At 39.1% G+C, this 23,253-nt stretch overlaps 3 protein-coding genes across 5 annotated transcripts; 2 read left to right on the top strand and 1 right to left on the bottom strand.

Annotated features, from left to right (window-relative positions):
• The first annotated feature begins 30 nt into the window (after positions 1–30).
• Positions 31–11,997, top strand: LOC120784453 (CTP synthase 1-like). Its single transcript, XM_040118297.1, has 18 exons — positions 31–232; positions 1,311–1,491; positions 1,788–1,958; positions 2,233–2,333; positions 3,070–3,186; positions 3,430–3,513; positions 3,689–3,769; positions 4,659–4,810; positions 5,138–5,270; positions 5,476–5,564; positions 7,518–7,612; positions 8,615–8,677; positions 8,816–8,859; positions 8,980–9,076; positions 9,184–9,239; positions 9,502–9,598; positions 9,816–9,960; positions 10,451–11,997. The coding sequence occupies exons 2-18, from the start codon at positions 1,326–1,328 to the stop codon at positions 10,524–10,526; spliced, it is 1,767 nt and encodes a 588-aa protein (XP_039974231.1). The 5' UTR covers positions 31–232; positions 1,311–1,325; the 3' UTR covers positions 10,527–11,997.
• A 710-nt stretch (positions 11,998–12,707) lies between these two features.
• rab42b (RAB42, member RAS oncogene family) lies at positions 12,708–15,968 on the top strand. Its single transcript, XM_040118116.1, has 3 exons — positions 12,708–12,954; positions 13,152–13,413; positions 14,419–15,968. Exons 2-3 carry the CDS (start codon positions 13,196–13,198, stop codon positions 14,867–14,869), a joined length of 669 nt encoding a protein of 222 aa, XP_039974050.1. The 5' UTR covers positions 12,708–12,954; positions 13,152–13,195; the 3' UTR covers positions 14,870–15,968.
• Positions 15,969–16,793: 825 nt separating this feature from the next.
• taf12 (TAF12 RNA polymerase II, TATA box binding protein (TBP)-associated factor) lies at positions 16,794–21,435 on the bottom strand. Of its 3 annotated transcripts, XM_040116705.1 has the most exons (5): positions 20,331–20,450; positions 19,548–19,625; positions 18,444–18,558; positions 17,814–17,902; positions 16,794–17,614 (listed from the first exon to the last, which is right to left on the bottom strand). In XM_040116705.1, exons 1-5 carry the CDS (start codon positions 20,409–20,411, stop codon positions 17,579–17,581), a joined length of 399 nt encoding a protein of 132 aa, XP_039972639.1. In that variant the 5' UTR covers positions 20,412–20,450; the 3' UTR covers positions 16,794–17,578. The 3 variants fall into 3 exon arrangements, 1 of the variants encoding a protein (XP_039972639.1); XR_005706362.1 differs by lacking the exons at positions 19,548–19,625; positions 20,331–20,450 and adding an exon at positions 18,874–18,983; XR_005706361.1 differs by lacking the exons at positions 16,794–17,614; positions 17,814–17,902; positions 18,444–18,558 and adding an exon at positions 21,266–21,435 and having other exon boundaries at positions 19,547–19,625; positions 20,331–20,569.
• Positions 21,436–23,253: the final 1,818 nt, after the last annotated feature.

Genomic DNA, 23,253 nt, shown 5'->3' with positions numbered 1-23,253 from the left:
TTTTATCCCAGAGTTTAGCCTGTCAGGGGGAGCGGTTGACTAAGGTCTGCCTGAGAGATTAGGCCGCGGGCATAACCGTCGTCGCACAGCGAAACGGAAGGAAACAAACTGTACCGAGAAGAAACCGATCAGTGTTTCCTACACGTGTGTCTGCTGCTGCGGTAACGTGGAGCCCGATGCTTCGTAAATAAAAGAAAGGTCATCTGGATGCCGGTTTCTCTGTAGCCGTTAGGTAAGTTGGATTTTGTTGGGTTTAATGCATCCGCGTGTTTGTGCTAGAAAGGCGCTTAACGGCTAAGAATTCTGCAAAGTTAGCCGCCTCGAAGTTGCTAGCTAGCTGGCTAAATTAACTGCTGTTTGCGGCAGGCGTGTACATATCAACTTTACCTCAGTGTCGACCATTACCTCGTTTGCAAAATAACGCAAAGCCAACGCGCGGCTCGGGAAAACTGCAGCGGCGGAAACACGGTCTGACAGTTAGGGAGACCGGTAGCTAGCGAAGCTAGGTCAAACTTTCCAGCAACTCCAGTTTAACGGAGTGGCGGACTTGCAACCCGGGCGGCAACACAGCCGTTGATTGTGGCTGAATGGTTTGTACGCAGTCGGCGTTTGTATTGGGCGATCCTTCTACAATCACTATGTAAAGATTGTGGGGACCTCCCTCACATTTGCACGCTTACGGTGTCACGGGTGTTTCCCGCCATTCGGTTTAATGTCATGCGGCGGAACACGAAGTTAAAACTGCAGTGACTGCGGGAATTGGGCAGCTTTGAACACACACTCGCACTGCAGATGCTTTATGCGTCTGGATAACGTAAAGGCACGGTCCGCGAGCCACACGCAGGCAGACGTGGAGCCCCACCACCCGAAAGCGCAGGTATCGAACTTGTTACCGACCGCAAAACTGACTGTTTTTTTGTTTTTTTTGGTATTTTCTGACGTTGGCGCAGGGTTTCTTTTTTAAATATTATTTTTTATGTTACATTGGTGAAATTTGAAAACGCAATAGTCCAAGTAGTAACAAAAACACCACCACTTTCAATTTGAATCCAGTGAGAGACAACGTTACATAAAATGCTTCTATAATTTTAATGTGGTAGTATGGTCAATACACCTGTAAATTAAACCAGTTGTGACTTTTCATATCAGTAGTCCACTTGAGTAAAATAGGACACCCTCTGCTCATATTGTCTGTATTGCATCACCAGCTCTTTATCTTACATGTGGTTGAGCAGGTTGAGTTGGACGGGTTCCTTTGGAAGTGTATTATTTTTGCAGCTTTTCACTGACATCTTGTTTATTGTGTTTAGTCTTCGCATGCCACTATGAAGTACATCCTTGTTACGGGCGGCGTCATATCTGGTATTGGTAAGGGCATCATTGCCAGCAGCGTGGGAACAATCCTCAAGTCCTGCGGCCTTCACGTCACAGCCATCAAAATCGACCCCTATATCAATATTGATGCTGGCACCTTTTCACCATATGAACATGGTGGGTAATTGAGTGTATTTGATGAGGTTGCTTTTTTTTGTTGTTGTTGTGTCATCTGCTTTTTTATTTGATTGTGTGGTTGAGTCCTGCGGTTAAATATTTGATAAGATGCAGTGTGGGATCGGGGTGGCGTAGTGGGTAGACAGATCACCCTCAGTTGAGTGCCATGAGGTGAACCAGTTTCAATATGACAGATATTTGTTGTGTCAGTGAGCCAAGCACTGAATTTCTCCCTGACTTGGATCTGCGCTTTCACTAACCTGAAGATAAATGTCTATAATGTCCATGTTGTGCAGGTGAAGTATTTGTTCTCGATGATGGTGGGGAGGTGGATCTGGACTTGGGTAACTATGAGCGTTTCCTGGACATCCGTCTTACCAAGGACAACAACCTCACCACTGGAAAGATCTACCAGTCGGTAATCAACAAAGAGAGGAGGGGAGACTACCTAGGCAAGACTGTACAAGGTTAGGCATTCCTGTATTTAGCTTGTTGATTGTTATTTAGTATAAAACAGGTTATATGGGAAAGCTGCTTTAAGTCTTTTTTCTTTGAGTGCAAGTGCATAGTCAACTATACCATATTGTGGTTATTCCTTTTGTCTGTTTGAATTAAAATTCTGTACACCCCCCCCCACGCTTGCGTATATTTGTATTTTTATGTGTGTATTTAGGACAGAGTGTCCAATGTGTGGTGTGAATTTTTTTTTGACTTTCTAATTGTATTTATCTGTTTTCTCAGTGGTACCCCACATCACAGATGCCATCCAGGAGTGGGTAATGAAGCAAGCCAAGATTACAGTGGACAGTGATGGTGGGACGCCTCAAGTTTGTATTATAGAGGTAGGTTGTTCTAGGCAAGTGTTATTGGTCAAGATTAATCTTGTATTCAGTGTTAAAGGACACTGAACAAAGTCTTTGTCAGGTCAGAAGTGTCATATTTCAACAGCTCCCATGGGCCTCTCTTAAATGAGTTGTTGAACGCTTAAAAGAGAAATGGAGATTTTTGATCAGAAATGAAATCAAGTATGTTGCCTCAAGTAATAGAAAATATTGGCACCTTTCAGCAAACAGTGGGGGAAACTGCTGAACCTACAGTGAAGCCAGTGAAGCAGAAAAACAAACATTATTTTGAAAAACTGAAAAATCAAGGAATTTAAAAAGGCATTTGTTGAGGAGAGTCCGTGAAATTATCCACTTGTGTAAGCCTGGCTCTGTTTCCAGCCATGGGAAAGAGAGCCTACAGCATGTTTTTATTTAGTCCAAAAAACTAAAACTAATCTTGGTAGTGGTATAAATCAAGTGTTTGTTTGTGTGCAGCAGAAGTATTTCATCTCGAGTAAATTTGCAGCTGAAAACGGTCAAATCCTCATAAAGCAAGTTAAATTATTACCCTGCCTCCAGCAGTTCTTTTCATGCAGCATGCATCAAAAGCAGCTCTGACAGCATTATGGGCACAGTGCAGCTGATGACATTCCGTGCTTTCCAAGTCTGTGTCAGAGAAGCTATAGTGCCCAGAAACACCCTGTGTGTTCATGCACGCAGCTCTGTGGTCTAAGCTAGTGTTTTGTGTCAATAGCTGGGAGGCACAGTTGGGGACATCGAGAGCATGCCCTTCATCGAGGCCTTCAGACAGTTCCAGTTCAAGGTGAAGAAGGAAAACTTCTGCAACATCCATGTCAGCTTGATACCGCAGGTATGGTGCAGACATGAACACACACATCCCGTACTCCTCACTAAAGAACACAGAGAGCAGGACATTTGAGGGCAGGGCTATCAGCATTATTATTTTTAATATTTTTGTTTTATATGTATAAGTAGTCAAAGATTTGTTCTGGTTGTTGTGTTTAAAGGACAGGAGCTATTGAACAGTAAAACCAGCACCATTAATTTACATCTGTGCTAATATTTTGAGGTGAATTTGCTTTTGTGTCCTCAGCCCAGTACTACAGGAGAGCATAAAACCAAACCAACCCAAAACAGTGTCCGAGAGCTCAGAGGGCTGGGCTTGTCTCCAGATTTGGTGAGTCAGATTTACAGTTTGTTCTTAAACTTGCCCCCCCTGGATGTCCTGGTGTAGACAACCAAATAAAACCTGACATAAAATCTAATATATGATGTTTGGATAGGAACCTTTGAGACTGTACCTTGGTCCTGCTGTATGATATCATGAAAATAAACATATTCATTTTTGTCAGATTATGTGCCGCTGTAAAACGTCCTTAGAAACGGCTGTCAAGGAGAAGATCTCCATGTTTTGTCATGTGGAGCCCACACAGGTGAAGTACTGTGATTTTTTTTTTTTTTTCTACAGTAAACAACATCATTTGAAACTCTGTCTGTAGAACATGCTGCCAACATTAGACAGGAACTAGTGAAATTCCTGTTGTCTCCACTATGGTATTGTGAAATGTATTTGATAATAAAATAAGTGTACAGTACATAAAGCATAAGAAGGACATGAACTAAGTAAGTAGGGGTAACTGGTACCAAACTGTTTGCTAGTATCAATTGGGATTGAGTGATATCTGATTAAATTGTAATCTAATGATGTGCGAATGTGTTGGGCACTTGCTGGTGATTTGGTTGGCCTTCTGCTGGAATGTAAGAGCACTGGGATTGGATTCAAATGTTGAAAAGCTTTAGAAATGAAATGAAAAATATCTCAAATACACCACAAATAAACAACAGTATGCTTACAATCGATGTAATGTTAAATTCTTAAAGTGGATTTATTCTCAGAATTTTTTTTTTTTTTTTTTTTAAATCAGGTTAACTTATTTATTAGGGGGAAATAATATGTCACACGTTAAAATCAGTGTAAAGAAGGAGTAGTCTTTGCACACCTGTAAAGTGACAGGTGATAGGAGGAAAAAGCAATAGCGAAAAACAATTAATCACTCAAGCGACCTTTAACAGGCATTTCGCCTAATGAATTGATGGTTGCTTGACTGAAACATAGCAATTTAAGTGTTGGCAGTTTGCCTGTGTGTGTGTGTGTGTGTGTGTGTGTGTGTGTGTGTGTGTGTGTGTGTGTGTGTGTGTGTGTATGTATAATTATTTTTGTGTGTGTGAAAATTACAATGTAAAAATGATGACATTGCTCAGCCCTTCTGTTAGTTAACACTGAAATAACATGTTTTGTAACTCTTCTGTAACTCTTTCCAGGTGATATGTGTCCATGATGTCTCCTCGATCTACAGAGTGCCTTTGCTGCTGGAGGACCAGGGTGTTGTGAGCTACTTCTATCAGCGGCTGAACCTGCCTGGCGAGATTAGGCCCATAAAGATGCTCACAAAGTGGAAGGAGATGGCTGAGAGGTGAAGAAGTTCTTTCTTACTCACTAACTTTTTTTTTTTCTTCTTATAGTTGTGTGTCTTGGTCAATGAGAGAGGATATGGACACAAATTTTTTATTTTGTCACTTATGGAGCAGTCAGTTTAACCACAGAGACAGTTTGTCGCCTCTAGAACTTGTGTTACAAACCAAAGAATATTGAACTCTGGAAGACAAATGTTCCTTCAACAGCACAGTTGAAGTGAAGGCTAAATCCCACTCAACATTGAATTGGTTTTTGAGTAGCTGTGAGGCTATGATTAAATGATGGCACCAGGTCAGTTCTTAGAATCATTTTCCTGTCTTAACAGATCTGACCATCTCCTGGAGTGTGTTTCCATAGCCTTGGTGGGGAAGTACACAAAGTTAACTGACTGCTACGCCTCAGTTATTAAGGCCCTTGAACACTCAGCCCTCGCCATTAATCACAAACTAGAGGTCAAGGTATGGAAACATTTCACACTATCATGTTTTGAAAATTGACTTCTGGATTTAGCGTCACTGCTTTGTAGTTTATGTGTTGACTGCTTTTTACAGAAGTGGATTAGTGCCTTAGATCTATTAATACAGTTTTTGTTTTGTTTTTTAAGTCTGTTGTTTATGATGTTGAATGATCTCCCTCCAAATGCTGTGTTTGTTGTTATTACAGTACATAGACTCTGCAGACCTGGAGACTGCCACTCTGCAAGATGAGCCAGTAAAATATCATGAGGCCTGGCAGAAACTCTGCAGTTCTCAGTGAGTAGACAAACCTGGGGGAACACAGGCACCAGTAGGCTTGGATGATATTGAAAATTTACAACTTTCAATACAAGTTTTACACAGATACACTGTTATTTATGCCACATGATGGCAGCAGAGTGCTGGCATGGCCAGTGGTTTACGCAGCTTAGTGATACGGTAAGTGAGGACAAGTGTGATTTGTAGAAATGCACGTTTTATTATTACTTTATGCTGCTAAAATGAAAAAAAGAATGAGTTGAATTTGTGAATTCCGAAACTATTTTAAGCCGGGCAGTAAAATTGCCATGATTGATTTTTAAGTTTTAAAAGTTTGTGGAGAAAGCCAGTTTGTCTGGCCTACTAGATTGATTACTGTTAAAATAGCAGTCTAGCATTCCAGAGTATTTAGTGTCATAGGAAAATATCTCCAATCACTAAGTGTGAAGAAAAATGAAGACTTAATTTGCATGCTCAAAGTCTCCCAATGATGCCCGTGAATTCACATACACAATTGTCGTAAGGAAAATTTATATTGTGCGAATATGGGTGAAACTGTGAAGAGAGTAGTATCTCTTTATCACCAAACCCTGCATGCAAGTAGACATATCTCCCATCATTACCTTGAATAAACATACATATTAATGTAAATTTTGCCCCTCAGATTGTCAGATTGTCTTTAGTCTCTCTATATTTGGTGTTTATACCCTCACCGAGGGTTATTATTATTATTATTTGATAATCTGGTCCATGTTTATTAGGAACACCATACTAACACTGGGTAGGGCCTCCTTTTGCTCTTAGAAACAGCCTCATATCTTTGCGTAATGGATTCCACAAGATGTTGGAAACATTTATTCGATAATCTGGTCCATGTTGACACGAATGCATCACATAATTTCTGCAGATTTGTCAGATAAACATTCATGCTGTGAATCTCCTGTTCTACCACGTCCCAAAGGTGTTCTATTGGATTCAGATCTGGTGACTGGGGAGGCAACTGAAGTACATTGAACTAATGGTCATGTTCCTGAAACCAGGAACGACTTTTGGTTTGTGACATGGTGGATTATAATGCTGGAAGTACCCATTAGAGGATGGTAAAATGTGGCCATAAAGGGATGCACATGGTCAGCAACAATACTTGGATAAGCTGTGGCATTCAAACAATGATTGATTGGTTTTAAGGGGCCCAAAGTGTGCCAAGAAAACATTCCCTACACCATTACACCGCCACCACCAGCTTGGACTGTTGACACAAGGCAGGTTGGGTCCATGGATTCATGCTGTTGACACCTAATTCCTGCCCTACCATTTGCTGCCTCAGCAGAAATCCAGATTCATCAGAGCAGACTCTGTTCTTCCAGCCTTCAACTGTCCAGTTCGGCTGAGCCTGTGCCCACTGCATCCTCAGATTTCTGTTCTTGGCTGACAGGAGTGGTTCCCGACGTGGTCTTCTGCGGTAGTCCATCCGCCTCAAGGCTTGACGTGTTGTGCACAGCTGTAAAGAGTGGTTATCTGAGTTACTGTCGACTTTCTGCCGGTTCCGACCAGTCTGGCCATTCTCCTCTCACCTGTCTTACCAGCAAGGAGTTTCCACCAGCAAAACAGCGTCTCACTGGATGTTTTTTGTTTTTCGCACTATTCTGAGTAAACTCTGAGACTGTTGTATACGTGAAAATCCCAGACGATCAGCAGTTTTCAAAACAGCCTGTCTGAGTCACTCAGATCACATTTTTCCTCATTGTGATGTTTGATGCTAATATGAACTCCTGAACTGTATCTGCATGCTTTTTATGCATTGAACTGCTGCCACATGATTGGCTGATTGGATAATAGCACGAATAAGCGGGTGTTCAGGTGTTCCTAATAAAGTAGTAAGTGAGTGTATATGTAATATGTTGTCAAAAAATAACCAGGGCTACCTTATAAGATGAACTGAGGCTATCAATCTTTCCTTCCTCCCCACAGTGGTGTGCTGGTACCAGGGGGTTTTGGTGTGAGGGGAACCGAAGGCAAGATGCTGGCTATTAACTGGGCCAGGAAACAGAATAAGCCATTCCTGGGTAAGAGAGATTCGATACAACTTTGTCTCATAAATTGTGCCTTCTCCTTCATCATTTCATATTGTAAGATTTCCTGCTATACGTAAAAACAATGAAGACTAGACATAAAAGATGTTCCGTCCTATCTGCAGCTATATACTCTTGCACTGCAGTGACTGTGCCAGTGTTTGAGGATAAAAGAAAAAACAATTAAATTAATAGCTGAAGTGCCCATAAAAAGTATTTGCTGCTATTGACTGTCATGTTTTATTGTTTTACAAGACTGAATGGGATGTAGTTAATTTTTTACACAGGCTAACGAGTGAAAACAAACCTCTTAGATTAGTATCAAATGCAAATACAAAACTAAATATAATTGATCGCATAAGTATTCTACCACTTTGACATACAACCATCACTTGTGTAGCCCAGAGTATTTAGAAGTTGCATTATACGTTCAATGCCTATATTTTGGTGCAACAAGCCCTTTGAAGGTTTGTGAAGGGCAAAATGAATTCAGCAAAATACAGGGAAATCTTGAAGGAAAATATGCCGCAGTCTGCCAGAGAACTCTTAACTTGCCAGTGATACACAGAACGAAAACTGCATAATGTATTTGATGCCACTTAAGATTTGAAGACTTAAACCAGTTAGAGAGTGTGGCTGGCCCTAAATGGCATACATTCTTCTGCAGTTAGTTGCTTTGTGTTTATATTTTTATGTAATCTAGATCCATTTTTAGAGATTTGCTCTCACTTTGATATCAGAACATCTTTTTCTGTTTGCTCAAAAAAAAACCTTAATTGAATCCAGTTACTTCTTTCAAAGTTGTAAAATAATGAAACATAAAGTCTAAAGAGAGGTTAATACTTTTTATAGGCAGAGTATAATAATATGCAAACACAGTCATGTTAGCCATGTAAGTGGTTTGCACAGTGGGGATCTTGTTCAGTCTTTCTTTATCTATGACTCCTTACCATTGCTATCATTATCCGAGAATCCTGCTGGTCTTGTTTTATGCAGGGGTATGTTTGGGCATGCAGCTGGCAGTGTGCGAGTTTGCTCGCAATGTTCTTGGATGGGAAGGTGAGTTATTTTACAGTTCAGCTTGGTACACTGTTAAGAAACATTTAATTCCTATAGTTCCTGATTTAATGATGAAAGAACCTTAGTCGTAGTGGGAAGTTGATTCGATATTAGATCAGTTTCACTTATCTCTTTCAGATGCAAACTCCACTGAATTTAATCCTGAATCAAAACACCCTGTGGTAGGTTATATATATATATATTTTTTTTTTTGCCATGCTCTTACCACACCACAGCACACCACATCACATCACATCAGTAAAATCTTAAGGATGGCTTTAACATCCTGTTTGATCTGGCAGGTGATTGACATGCCAGAGCACAACCCAGGGCAAATGGGTGGGACAATGAGGCTGGGGAAGAGGCGGACGATTTTCACATCCAACACCAGCGTACTGAGTATGTATCCACCCTAAATAAATGGTTTACTGTTTTTTGGACTTCTTAGACTTTCCAATTAATTCCAGCTGTTGTATTTCTGATGACTGATATTTCATTTATTGCAGGAAAATTGTACGGAGATTTGGAATATGTTGAGGAGAGGCACAGACACAGATTTGAGGTAGAGACGAAAATAACGTTTTGAAGCTTTTTGTCTGGGAACACAACACTTCAAAAATATTTTATGAATACAAACTTTATTTTTATTGGAGAAAAAATGCATGCTCTACAGTATCTTATTCAGCTAGTACACAATGCAGGGACTCAAGGCTCTGTTTTAATGTTTTTGTTCTTTGGGTCCAGATCTAACCTTGGAAGTATTATAAAATAACCTTTTTTTTTTTTTTCTCAAAAACTATCCTGAATTACTTTTCTCATTTTAGGTGAATCCTGAGCTGAAGCACTACTTTGAAACAAAGGGTCTTCACTTTGTGGGTCAGGATATCGAAGGAGAGAGAATGGAGGTCATTGAATTAGAGGGTCAGTGGAAAGTTTTATTGAAACCAAGCATTCACATGCTGTCGATAATAAATTACAACATGCTGTCTCTTAAACATGCTTCGCCTCAACTTGCCCTCTTTGTTATGAGTCATAAATATTTTACCTGTGTTTTTACTCACATGCTTACTGTGGTGTATGAGCCATAAAGTAGTGGAGATCAAAATGTCTACTGATCCACCTGTGTTTTTTGTTTCAGGTCATTGTTACTTTGTTGGAGTGCAGTACCATCCAGAGTTCACCTCAAGACCCATCAAGCCTTCTCCTCCATACTTTGGTCTCCTGCTGGCTGCTGTAGGAAAACTCCAGAGCTACCTGGCCAAGGGCTGTCGCCTGTCTCCACGGTAGGCTCCGACACATCATTGTGTTAGCTTCTAAAAGTTAGTTGCTGGAAGTACAAATGAAACCGCTAAATTGTAATGCTCCAGCAGATTATAGATTTAGCTCTATTATAGATTGTCAGATTAAACTTGTTCCACTCATGTTTTCCACAATTCTGCAAATAGCTGAGTGTTATTTCTGTTTTATATCCATATATATTTTTGTGTTATTTGATATTATGCTGTTTTCTGGCTTTTGTTGCAAAATGCTATCAGTATTTTTCATGCATCATTTATTTAATTGACTCAAATTTAGTTGATTTGTGAATATGAATTGTAATTTATAGGAATATTTTAACTTTGTGTCATAATCTCCATTTCTATATTGTTATGTGGTGTAATTGTACAAAAAATTTCAAAGGTATTACAGTTTACAGTGACACTTCAATCTGCAAGCAATTTCTGTAAGGTGTTACTGCTATAATACTCATTTTATGTTTGTTTTTCATTGCAGGGACACTTACAGCGACCGCAGCGGCAGCAGCTCTCCTGAAGCTGAGATCTCGGAGCTGAGGTTCCCCTCTTTGTAGTTGTATAGTTGTGTGTGTCACTTATGCACATAAATGCAAAAGCCCAGACAAAATCTGGTCTTGCCATAATTGACGTTACAAAACCAAAATATGTTAATGATTTTTATACTGACTTGTAAAACATCATGTTAATAATTTTTTTCTCTAAATATACTTTGCCTTCAAAGATTGCGTAAAGGGATGTCTTGCCGGCATCCCTGTTTTGTGTTAGAGTTGCTGCAATAAGCAAAAACTGGAATAAAATGTTTGCAGGGGAATTGTAAGCAATGATGTGGACATTGTGGAAAACCTGTAGAGAATATGGGGGAAAAAGTGAGAAATTAGTGGGAAAAAAACAGACTTATCAATGTGTTTGTGCAAAAATATTAGGAAATGGACAATGTATTTTCCAGTTAAGTATAGAAAACATAGCAACATTGACAAAGGGCTTAGGTGGGAGACAGGGTCCGTGCAATCAGGTTTTTGTTGGGGCACCCATCCTGCAAATCAATCCAATCCAATGTATGAAATACTGATAAGAAACATTGACCTTGTACATTTGTATGTGACCTTTATTGTCAAAAGTTTGCCTGTCTATCGTGACAAGTTGACATATAATTGATACAATAACCTCTTAGAAACTTTTTTTATTGTCTGTCGTACAATTTTATTTTATGTATTAATGTATTTTTACTTTCTAACTTATATATCATAACACACTCAGGGTTACTACAGAAAAGGGTGTAAACTACATGTTATACTGGTTTCAAATAATCTTGCACTGTATTACATCAAATCAGTTTGATTATGGGAGTAAATTGGACCACAGAGTTGTTTATGTGGCTATAGGGTATATACAGTATGGATTTTTCTGTTGTAATGAGGTGAACGGTTTTAGGTATTAGTCAATATCACAAGGACACTGGGTTTTAATTTCCACATGAAAGTTGTTACAGGCAAATTTATGTTGTTGTAAGGTTTTATTCCTTAAGCCCAAACCAGCTCAGGTTGCATGACTTTTATTGTTCAAGACCTTTTAGCTCGTGACATCAACAAACAAGAGTTTTGGACTCCGTTGCCTTTGACTCTCATATCTGATCCACAGTTTCCTTATATGAAATATAGTGATGCAGTCGTCCGATAATCTGGCCAATTTTGAGTGACCCTGAGTCAAGAGTATTAACTGGAAATGAAGCTTGACATATTAAAACCAATGTCATGAAACTGAAAACTAAGCTTTAAATTTGATCTCAAAGCATCAGTAGCAGCCAACTATAAATGGTAAGCATCATGCTTCAACAATGCAACAACAATCTTGCTTGGAGTCTTGTAAAATTGACCTGGATAGTTAAAATGATGCATTTGCAGGAATAATTTATCTGTTGGTGACCAAAATGTGTGAGAAGTTTAACATATTTTTATATTTATGAAGTTCAGATGCATGGGTCATGCAGTATGTACATTTCTTCTGAATAAATACATAAATCTTTCACATGGCAGCCTGGCCTTTATTCTAGTTGAGCTGTGAATCATAGTAAGTTCTGCTTTCTGTCAGTGACTATGACAGCAAGACCGTTTCAAAGTGCAATTGTGTATTTTGAATTTTCATAATTTGCTATGGTTGAATTTTGATTTTGAAAGGCTCTCCCACTGTTTATATTTGGACCACAGCTTGTGCCTGTAATAAGTTATCACCTATGTTTGATATTAAAGTGGTCACGGTGTCATCGCTAAATACAAGTAAGTAAACATGTAGTCATCACTAAAATATTTAATGTAAATATAACATCATACTGCCAACAAACCTATTGTGGAAAAGTGAATTCCATATCCTGAGCCTTTCCTACTGTATCCCAAGGAATGTAACAATGTATTGTTATCAGCTTCCCTTTTTTAGGTGGCAATGCTCACTCTCAAGACCATAAAGTGATTTAAAAACTGCTGCAAAATTCTTGGGTAAACAGTTGCCCACCCTCGGCCTCACTTTCTATGATTGTTAATGATAACGTAGTTTCCGTTGATAGGGTATGAAATGCAAATGCTACTTCCTTATAATCTTCCCGCCTTCTCTCCCACATCTGGCCCTCCCTTTCCGCAACAGCCCTCCCTGTGTGCTTGGGCTTTTGCCCCTCCTTTTGTCAAGTATCAACAGGCAAACTTAAGAAGTCCACGCCCTGCACAGCACACTCAGGCACATGCTTACAGTAGCGGTCAAGATCAGCAGCTCGGATGAGAACTTCAGCAATACTGAGATCTACTTCGCGGGACAGATTTTTCTACATACCTGCTTTTTTGGAGGATTTGCGGACCCACCATAGGAGTGAGACAGAGTTGTGCTGCAGCTGTAATATGCACAGGAGTGTGGGATAACTATTGCTTTATTGATTGTGAAATTTACAAGGAGTCGCTGCTGTGGTTGTTACTCAACATTTGGAGCATCAAATACAGGGTACAAGCTGGTGGGAAGCTGGTGTGGGATTGTTAGTCTCTCACAAGTTTCATCTCTTTCTCCAACCCTCACGGTGCCATCTAGACTGTTCACTATATTCCTCTTCAACCACTCCTAATCTTACTTACAGCCTCATTAAAAATTCCTGCATTTTTTTCCCCCAAAACTTAATCTCTACACCTTTGTATCCCCACCAGCTGTTTCCCCTGTCTACATCCCTCTTTTCCCACCACAAGTAACAATGGACCTGACTTTGTGGCAGTACCAGTTCAGGATCATAATGCTGGGGGACTCCACAGTGGGCAAGTCCTCCCTGCTAAAGCGCTACACTGAAGACTTGTTCCTGGAGTCCATCAACCAGACGGTGGGTGTAGACTTCTACGTTCACTTCCTGGAGGTGGAGCTGGGGGTCCGTGTTAAGCTGCAGTTCTGGGACACAGCTGGACAGGAGAGGTTCAGGTGAGGATAATCTCATCTTGTGACAGGTGGGGAACAAAGTGTCTGTCTTTTACATTGGCGCCAGTCATAGCCTCTTGTGATTTTTGGACTCTCTACATTGGTGGGTGTCTTAATAGAACTGCACAAGACTTCTTTATGCACCAGGCCTGGTAGAAGAGTTTTTTTTGCCTTTTTAAATACAACAGTAAAATGTATCATGAGACACATATTAAAGATATGTCTGGTGTGCATGCAAATATACTAAACTACCATTGCTTATCCCATACACATCCGGTCCTGCTCATCAGTGTTTGCTTTCAGCTATGACTGCTATCCACCCTGTCACCCTCACAAGATCATTTTGCAGTGTTTACACACATACAGTATGTGTAATGCTTAAAGTGGAAATGGCAGATCTTTGAAAAGGAATTATTCTCCGTGCTCAGCAAATTTAAAGAAAGAACTAGGAGTGAGTTGTTTTTTATTCTGTCTCTAAAGGCATTGTTTCAGTTCTCCAGTTGAATGAACTGTAGCAAATTGCAAACTGTGCCTGTTTGTGTTTACTTCCTCTGCATGGTATCTGTAGCCTGCCAATTCCACAAGTCAGATAAAAGCTCGGGCAAATCTGGTTTGTTTTCATGAATAAGTATTCTAATACAGAACTAGGTTTTACCAGCTGGCGGCTGGTAGGATCCTTTACTAAGCCTTTCCTTTGGTTTAAAATTTCAGTGACTCGGGGGAACCATGTGCCGCTTCACAGTTTCATGATTGGGATGTAAAACAGTGGTTATCAATTTCTTACAAAGAGACAGAATCTTTGTCAATCTGCTTATCTAGAAGAGCTCAACTCCAACAGTACAGTGAATCAGGTGATTATTTGCTCATTGGAACAGGAAATAAGATGGTAGCAAAGTCCGAACTCTGTCCTGACCAGTATGGGTCTTGGGTTCTTTTCATGTGTTAAAATTCAAATGTCCTCCCTCTCTTCCATTTGTTTTTTTTACTTTGTTTCTGTTTTTTCCTCAGGTCAGTGACCCGTTCTTATTACCGCAACTCGGTCGGAGGTCTGCTGGTGTTTGACGTGACCAACCGAGCCTCCTTTGACCATATTAAGGAGTGGCATGCTGAGGTGTGCGAGCGAGTGCAGCCACATAAGGTTCTGTTCGTCCTGGTGGGCCAAAAGAGTGACCGAGATGCTCTCGGAGAGAGAGTGGTGAGTCGAGAAGAGGCTGAGAAACTTGCCAGACAGCTAGGGATGCCGTATGTGGAGGCCTCTGCCAAGACAGGCCAGAATGTGAGGGAATCCTTTGAACTCCTCACTCGACGGATTTATCAGGGTATTTTGAGTGGAGAAGTAGAGCTGCAAGAGGGCTGGGATGGAGTTAAGTGTGCTGCCCCACAGGCACTGCATTTACAAAGAGCCAACATGGCTAAGCCAAGTACAGCCCCCAAGAGCAACAAGAAGTGCTGTGGTTAAACTGTGGACCTGGCGATGGTCCCCCATTCTTGGATTTGTTTTAACATTTTAATGTAATGTGTGACCATCAGGAAACACACTGATTTAAATGCATTTTTTGCACCTTTGTTGTGAAGATAGAATCTTTAAAACTTAGTCAGAGACGGATTTGTTGAAACATTTTGTGACTTAATATATACAATATTTTGACATTCCTAAATGGGTGAAGATTTACCTACTTTTTTTACATGCTAGTAGTGTGGCTCTGTGGATGGCAATTTGGTTGGTCGGTTGGTTCACCACTTTCGTGGACAAATTACCTATAAAACCTAGAAACTATCCGATGGTTTGCCATAAAATTTTGCATTGACATTCATGGTCCCCAGGATGATTTCCTACTGACTTTCGTGATCCTCTGACTTTTCCTCTACACCACTCAAGACATTTGTGATTTAGAGGGAAATCTTAACTACTACTGGATAATTGCTGTCTATTTTGCAACAAATGCTTAAGATCCCAAGAGGATAAATTCTAATGGCGAACCTGGTTAATATTGCCTGCTAAACATCAGCATGTTAGCATTGTCTCTGTGAGCATGATAGCATGGTGACATTAGCATTTAGTTCAGTGTGCCTTAGAAACTACAGCTTCACAAAGCTGTGGCTGTAGCCTTTAGTTTAAATGCAAAATTGATAGATATTTGTATTTATATACAACTTAAGAAAGGTCATCAGAAGGGTTTGTTCTCTCTTCTGCGAGATGCTAGGTCCACAGCTAATTAGACTACTGTAACATGTACAAATGAGGGGTTTTTTTACCTTGGTTGAGTAAGAAGAGAGGTTGTAATGCTAACATCCAGATGCTGGACCTTTTTCCTTATTAATTCAAATAGTTGCTAAAGATGTTACTTTGTCACCTCAGCAATCAGTCTACATCATCTGGACCCGTGCACTGGAAAAGTGGTTCCCAACCTGGAGGTCTGAACCGCCCACAGGGTCTTAAGATATATGAGGTGGTCACATTTGGTATTTCTATCTTTTTTAAAGAGCCAAAATTAACATTTAGTCAAATTGCTGATCGCAGCCAATGACCAAATTAAGGTCATAACTTGTAACGGGGGGGGGGGGGGTGCAGGTAGAGCGCAGGTAGATACTGGTTTATTTTGAAGGGTCACCACTCAAAAAGGTAGGGAGTCACTACGCTACAAGGACATTCTGCTTTTTCTTCAGAGCCCATTTCAGGACATAAATATCAGATTCTCGTCTGTGTTGCTGGTTCTGCCCTCAACTGGCAGCATATAAGGTATTGGGTCCCCTGGTTGTGTGAACTAATCTTTTGGGCCCGGAAAAGGCTTTGTTGTATCACCAATAATTGCACAGAATCGTGCAATGGAGAGATTGTTTTCAGTTGCCGCTGTTGAAATTAATTAAATGAAAATTCAAGGGTGCCTTTGGATATTGTTCTTTTGAAGTGTTGTGAGAGGCTTCCATAGAAATTACTGTTCATCTGGCTGATAAATAACCTGTGTTTCTGCAACATAAATGCAGACAGTTTATTTTGCTAAAAAACACCCAGATTCACTGATCAGTAGTTTACTGTTGTGTCTGTATCTTGGTTTGTGTCCTTAGTTCACGGCAAATATACAGCAAGTAAAATGATTGTTGCAAGATTTTAAATGTTTCCCTTCCATTTGACCCTTCAAAACCTTGATGTAGTTCATGTACCATACATTTGTGTGGTATTTCTAAAACTACTGGGAGTTTCAATCATAAATGTGGAGAATCACTGCAAAGAGGTATTTTAACTTGCTTCAGGTTATTTATTTAAAAGTCTTCCCTACAAATTTACACATCGTCCACTCCTATGTACTGTATGTAGTTCACTTGGCAACAGACGCCATACTCCAAAAAAGTCTGTTTGAGATAATATCAATCATTTATTATTATTTTTTTTAATCTGACATTATGAAAAGTCAGCATCTGGGGATAATTTCTTCTATCATTATTTTGATGCAATTTGCTGAATTAGACAAAAGTTTAAAAAAAAATTAACAATGGTTGAAATAAATGTTACTGTAATAAAACCTACTACATTCAATAACAATACAGCACATACATGTCACCAATGAAGGCAAAGAATTAACCATATTTGTGGCCACTATTTGCAGTGTAGGAAATTTAGTATTTAAACCCTTTGTTTATTATAAAAGAGCTATTAAACAGCATTGTATGAGTAGCATGGGTAAACAGGGGGATCTTTTACATACTCAACATTTATGACTATTATTTGCAAGATGACACCAACGAGCATTTTAAGGAGGCAGATGAATCAGTAACATTCACATCCAAATGCTCAAGAGTATGAGAAGGCACAAGGGATACAGTAGTGGTCACAACCCAAAGGAAGTACTCCAGTAAATGTTTATTGGCAAAAATGCAATGAATAGAGTTCTGCCAGGCTAAACTTCATGGAAATAAAACAGAATCGGACAACAATTACATTATTGTGTGATGGTGCTGGCAGAACACTCAATTAGGGAGACATGACAATGAAACTACTGACTAATGTCAAAAGAAAAAGAAAAAAAAAAAAAAAAAAAATATATATATATATATCCCCACCCAAACCCTCTCTTTCTTCACCTCAGTCCAAAAGATCCAAGTTGAAAAAGAAGAAAATTTTTTTTTTTTTTTTTACAGAGTGGGTACAACATATTAATCTACAGTCTTGCTATTTTTTGGTTGTCTTGCGGATCAGCGCCATTCTCTGAAATTAAAAAATTGCAAAATGTTAGGGCCGTGATAAAGTATGTTCATTCCAATACAAAACAAATTAATATTACTGAGACACGAAAGATTAATCAACAGCTGTAATGTTTCTCCACCCCTGCACACTCTACAGGTCCTCTACAATTAATAGGAATATTCTAACATATCCAAAAGAAGCAAAGCCTTCTATTGCTCACCTGTTTGTGAGCCTCTGTGGTGCAAGCCTTCTTGAACGGCCGGATCTCATCTGAGCCATAACCAGGAATCCACATGTTCCACTGGCGTTCTGAGAAAAGCAATGCACAATGTCTTGTATCCATACACTGATGTTCTGTGTGTGCTTTAAACTGAACACAGCAAAGCGGCAGAGATGATAATGCACCTGCTAGTGATTTGGTTGCCACATTACTCGGCTTACCTTTAATCTGCCAACTGTCAGAGGTTTTCAGTAAGATTTAAAGGAATAAATATGCTCCTTTCAACTATCACAAATGTTGTTTTTTATTGGATAGAAATTTTTAAAAATATCTTCTTACATTCAAAATAACTGTCATATGAACATAAAAATCTATTATGGCTAAGTTTAAAGACAAAACACTCACGATTAAGAAATTAATGATTTGCAAGTCGAATCGGCATGATTCATGGGGCACGATTTTGATACAAGTTCTGATATCATTTTTGAAAGCAATGATTGCCCAGTAATTTCAGGCTTGCCACTATATTTTGCATACTTGAAAATTTTTTTGTGATCTAAATAGAAATAAAATCCACCCTTGTGAAAATAAGATGGTAAAACCTTGCAAAAAAAGCCACTAGCAACTTACCAAGATGTAATTGAACATCCTTCACCTCCAAGGTGTTGGACTTGCGATGGCGTGCCAGTTGACAAGCCGCTGTCACTACGCTCTCTATAAAGTCATCTGCAATTTGTAGCAGCATCTGAAAAAAAGACAGGCATTCGGAAAACCATCAATCATGTTCAGTAAAGGAAAGCAAAATTCCACAGTTGCTGGAAAGTCCCTTGTGTTTTCAGCTGCTCGCACCATTTATCATGCAGCGAGGCTTTCAACAGAATAAAGTTTCCAAGTGATGGATGTGGCAGTAAGTTAAGGAATATATGCAAGATGTAAGTGGTATTAATTTCACAGAAAAAAAATGCATCGCTGCTTATGCTTACTCTACACTTACAAACTATGAAAAAAAAAATCCGAGTACATTGTTAATTTCAAACTGTAATTAAAACCACAGACAGACCTCCTCAACATCTTCATCAAGCTGCTCATTTGGGTCAATCTCTCTCACCAGGTCCTGCAGCTTCTTCTTACTGAGCACCTGGAACAGGAAGGAGATGTATCCATTTACTCAGTTACGAAAGAGTTCAAAGGTGCAGATGTGTGTTCTCTAAAGTAGTCTAGTGATGCCCTGAACTGCTTAAAAAAAAAAAGAAAACAGGGCACACTTTTCTTTTACATTTAGATTAAAAGGCCCAGGGTTATGAGGCTAAAACATGACTGATATTTACAAAAGATAGTACTTGTGAAAATAATATCTTTATGCCAAATATACCATTTCAAACAGACTAAACACAACATATAATCTGTCACTCTGATCATGAAGGGGGAAAAGAAGATATGGATAGGGCAAATTTTACCATGAGACTGTCTTACTCTTTAGGTAGCTTGGATGTTAAGGAGAATTAGTTTTCCTTACTTATGAATTAATGGTTAATGTCAAAGATTGTGAAGGCAGTGGGTTTGTAAGTAGTATACTGTCTAGTAGAAAGCTGCAAATATTGTGCTATGATCAAAATGATGCAATAAATCAACACATTAGATAACTGTACTAGGGCAGTTATTCCATTTTGCCAAAAAAAAAAAAAATCCGAGTACATTGTTAATTTCAAACTGTAATTAAAACCACAGACAGACCTCCTCAACATCTTCATCAAGCTGCTCATTTGGGTCAATCTCTCTCACCAGGTCCTGCAGCTTCTTCTTACTGAGCACCTGGAACAGGAAGGAGATGTATCCATTTACTCAGTTACAAAAGAGTTCAAAGGTGCAGATGTGTGTTCTCTAAAGTAGTCTAGTGATGCCCTGAACTGCTTAAAAAAAAAAAGAAAACAGGGCACACTTTTCTTTTACATTTAGATTAAAAGGCCCAGGGTTATGAGGCTAAAACATGACTGATATTTACAAAAGATAGTACTTGTGAAAATAATATCTTTATGCCAAATATACCATTTCAAACAGACTAAACACAACATATAATCTGTCACTCTGATCATGAAGGGGGAAAAGAAGATATGGATAGGGCAAATTTTATCATGAGACTGTGTTACTCTTTAGGTAGCTTGGATGTTAAGGAGAATTAGTTTTCCTTACTTATGAATTAATGGTTAATGTCAAAGATTGTGAAGGCAGTGGGTTTGTAAGTAGTATACTGTCTAGTAGAAAGCTGCAAATATTGTGCTATGATCAAAATGATGCAATAAATCAACACATTAGATAACTGTACTAGGGCAGTTATTCCATTTTGCCAAAAAAAAAAAAAAATTGTAGCTCTTAGTTTCAAGGGAAATGTTACTGCTTCTAATCTACAATATGAGATCCATGTTTGTGTACATTGATGTTCAATATAGCAGGCCAGTGGGACTATACTGATACTGGTGCAGCAACATCTTTGGGTTTGGTGAATAACCATGGACTGACCTGAGATCCTTCTGGACTACTTCTGCCAGCAGGGCCAGGGGCCCCCAAAACCTTAACAGCTGCTGTGGTGCTGTTAGCCATGCTGGTGGCCACAGAAAAAGTGGACGTACTCTGGAGTTTCACAGGAGGCTAAACTGTTGTATCTCCTCTGTGTCTGTATGTGTAAGAGTCCTGAGTGAAAATCCAAGATGGGCACAGGTGTGATGGGTTATCCTCTGACAGGGACCACGTTCGTAAATCTGGGATAAAGTCAGAACTGATATTATTTATATACTCCCAAAGTATGGTTAAATAGTAGGTTAACTGGTTGATCAGCCTAAACCAGATAGCATCATCTTTATGAAAAAGCCTTTTATCAATGTTCTATTTTTCCAGTTCTTATCCATATGTTCTCTCTACTTAATTTGTTTATTTTACTCACTTTGATCACATTTTACTGTGGTGTCTTTCAATCTACTTCATTTTCTTAACTAGCAAAATAGTAAAATCACAATTTTATGTAATTGCAGTGCTGACGTTTCAATCTTTCCCGTTAACCACTTTTTGACTTTGTTCCTTAAAGTTCTGCATACATAGTTTATCATTATTTTAACTACTTTTATAATGTCAAAAAAACGTTTGCTAGCTGCATTAGCTACAACATACATACAGGAATTTAGCCGTAAAATGACGCTATGGGAACAATTCAAAATATTAAGGAGTAAGCAAAATAACACCACACTTATAAAATACAAACACCACGCAGGTAACTATTCGGTGGCTGTGCTCCTTCAACAAATAAAGCAAATACCGACGTTAACATAACGTTATGTGCTAAAAACAATAGCCGCTATCAAGCTTTAGCGTTAGCCGGACAGGCTAATCTGGCAGCTAATCTAGCGGCGCGACTTTATGCACGCTGCATCTTGAATTTACGTGTTCAACTGCCAACTTACCCAATTAATCAAAAACTATCTGTCCATCTTTCGCTACCGTTGACGGCAGTGTATGAGTTTGATACAGAGAAGACCGCTTCAGATTGCCTCTGCCCAGCTAGCAAAATGATCGAGGATCTATTTCACTACTTCCGCTTTATTTCTGCCTATTTCCTGTGGCAGCGCATCGTCTCCGCCCTGCCACCTGCTGGTTATTTTCTAGAACTACACCATTATTCAACAAATGGATTGAGCTCCCCCGCTCCATTAATTTGAGTCGCGGTGGATCCGGTGCAGTGATCGCAGACGTCGAGGCTGGACTACAACAGGGCGAAACGGGAAACTGCCCAGGGGCCTCAGGTCCCCGGGGGCCCCAAAAGTCCCAGGTTTACTCCAAATAATTTAAATCTACATTATGCAATTAATCGAAATTTTGTTAGAAATTTGCAATATAGTAAAATATCAAGCTACGAAGAGCTGGCTATATGTGTAGTCTTTTATATTTCTCTGTTTTTACGTTGATTTGTTGAATATTTGGATCAACTGCCACACTTTGTGACCTTTTGCACTTGAATGCATCAGTTGTTGTAAAGATTCAGCTATGCTTGCTTTTTTGTGTGTGTCAAGTGATTAACCCACAAAAATCCTTGAGCAGGGTCGTACTATCCCATCACAGAAGTAGCCTACTTTAAGGCTGCAACCAACAATTACTTTCATTATCAATACATCTGACAATTATTTTCTTTAATAATCGATTGATTGTCCAGTGTGTAAAATGTCAAAAACAAACAAACAAACAAAAAAAAAAGCGAAGAATGCCAATCATTGTTCCTTGAAGCCCAAGTCAACATATTCAGATTGCTTGTTTTGCCTGTCCAACAGTCGATACAAAAATGTTGAGTTTACTATCATAGAAAATTGAGAGACAAGCAAATAGTCATATTTGAGAAGCTGGCACCAGTGAATTTTTGACATTTTTGCTTAAAACATGGACTGAAATGATTAATTAATGATGATTAATGATTAATAAAAATTGTTGCCAGTTAATTTCACTTTATTCGACCAATCAGCTATTTAAACCCTGGATGGTTTTTGGGGCCCTGGGAAATACTGAAACTATCATGTATATAACACATTTTTGCCCCGGGGCCCCCTTAATGCTAATCAAGGTCATTTTAGATACTGTTGGAAGTGCGGAAAAATAACAATAATAATGATACATTTATTTGGTACAGCACCTTTCAGAGAAATAAATTTCACATGCGTCTCACAAAAAAAAGAACAAGACCACAAAAACATACAAAAGAAAGGCAATAAAAGCATACAACAATAAAAACTTGAGCCATAAGATAAAAGTTAGGGAAAACACCATCGACTAAAAACACAGGCAACCGAGGACCCCAAAAGAAACACACTGAAGAACAAGCACAAGACATCTTAGGGTGAGAGAAAGGTCAATTTGAACAGATGGGTCTTCAGTTGCTTTTTTAAAAGCTTCTACAGAGACTACTGGTGCTACTGGCGATACAGCCGATGACGATAACATCTTGCTGTAAACACACTCTCCTGTGTATCTGTATAACATCAAATATGCAAAAAATAATACCAAAGGGAGAAAATGTGTGCGCCTGTACATGTTAATAAAGCTTGTTTGGGAAACCTGAGCCATTTCAAAAGTCTTTCTGGTAAATAACTGCAATGCAATAACCGTAAAATATTATTCGAAATGGAATAATATCGGGAATCAGATGCGGACACCTTTACCATAACCAGTGCCTCTAAACCAGCCTCAGAGCGTTTATGCAGTTTAACACAAATCAAGTCATAAGAAGTAGTTAATATCCTTAGTAGTGGTAATGGTCGTTTAAATAAGGAAATAATACAGACAAAGTGGCAGAGACCCTATAATACCTAGGGTAAATCTTCGACACATGGTTTTACAGGTATTTGTTCAGTTTTCTAAGATTTTGGGATTCTTTTTTTTTTTAAACAGTAACAGGCTTTAAGTG

The sequence above is a fragment of the Xiphias gladius genome, chromosome 22, assembly GCF_016859285.1.
Source record: "Xiphias gladius isolate SHS-SW01 ecotype Sanya breed wild chromosome 22, ASM1685928v1, whole genome shotgun sequence".
NCBI lineage: Eukaryota > Metazoa > Chordata > Actinopteri > Istiophoriformes > Xiphiidae > Xiphias > Xiphias gladius.
This window is presented reverse-complemented; position numbering and strand designations above follow the sequence as displayed.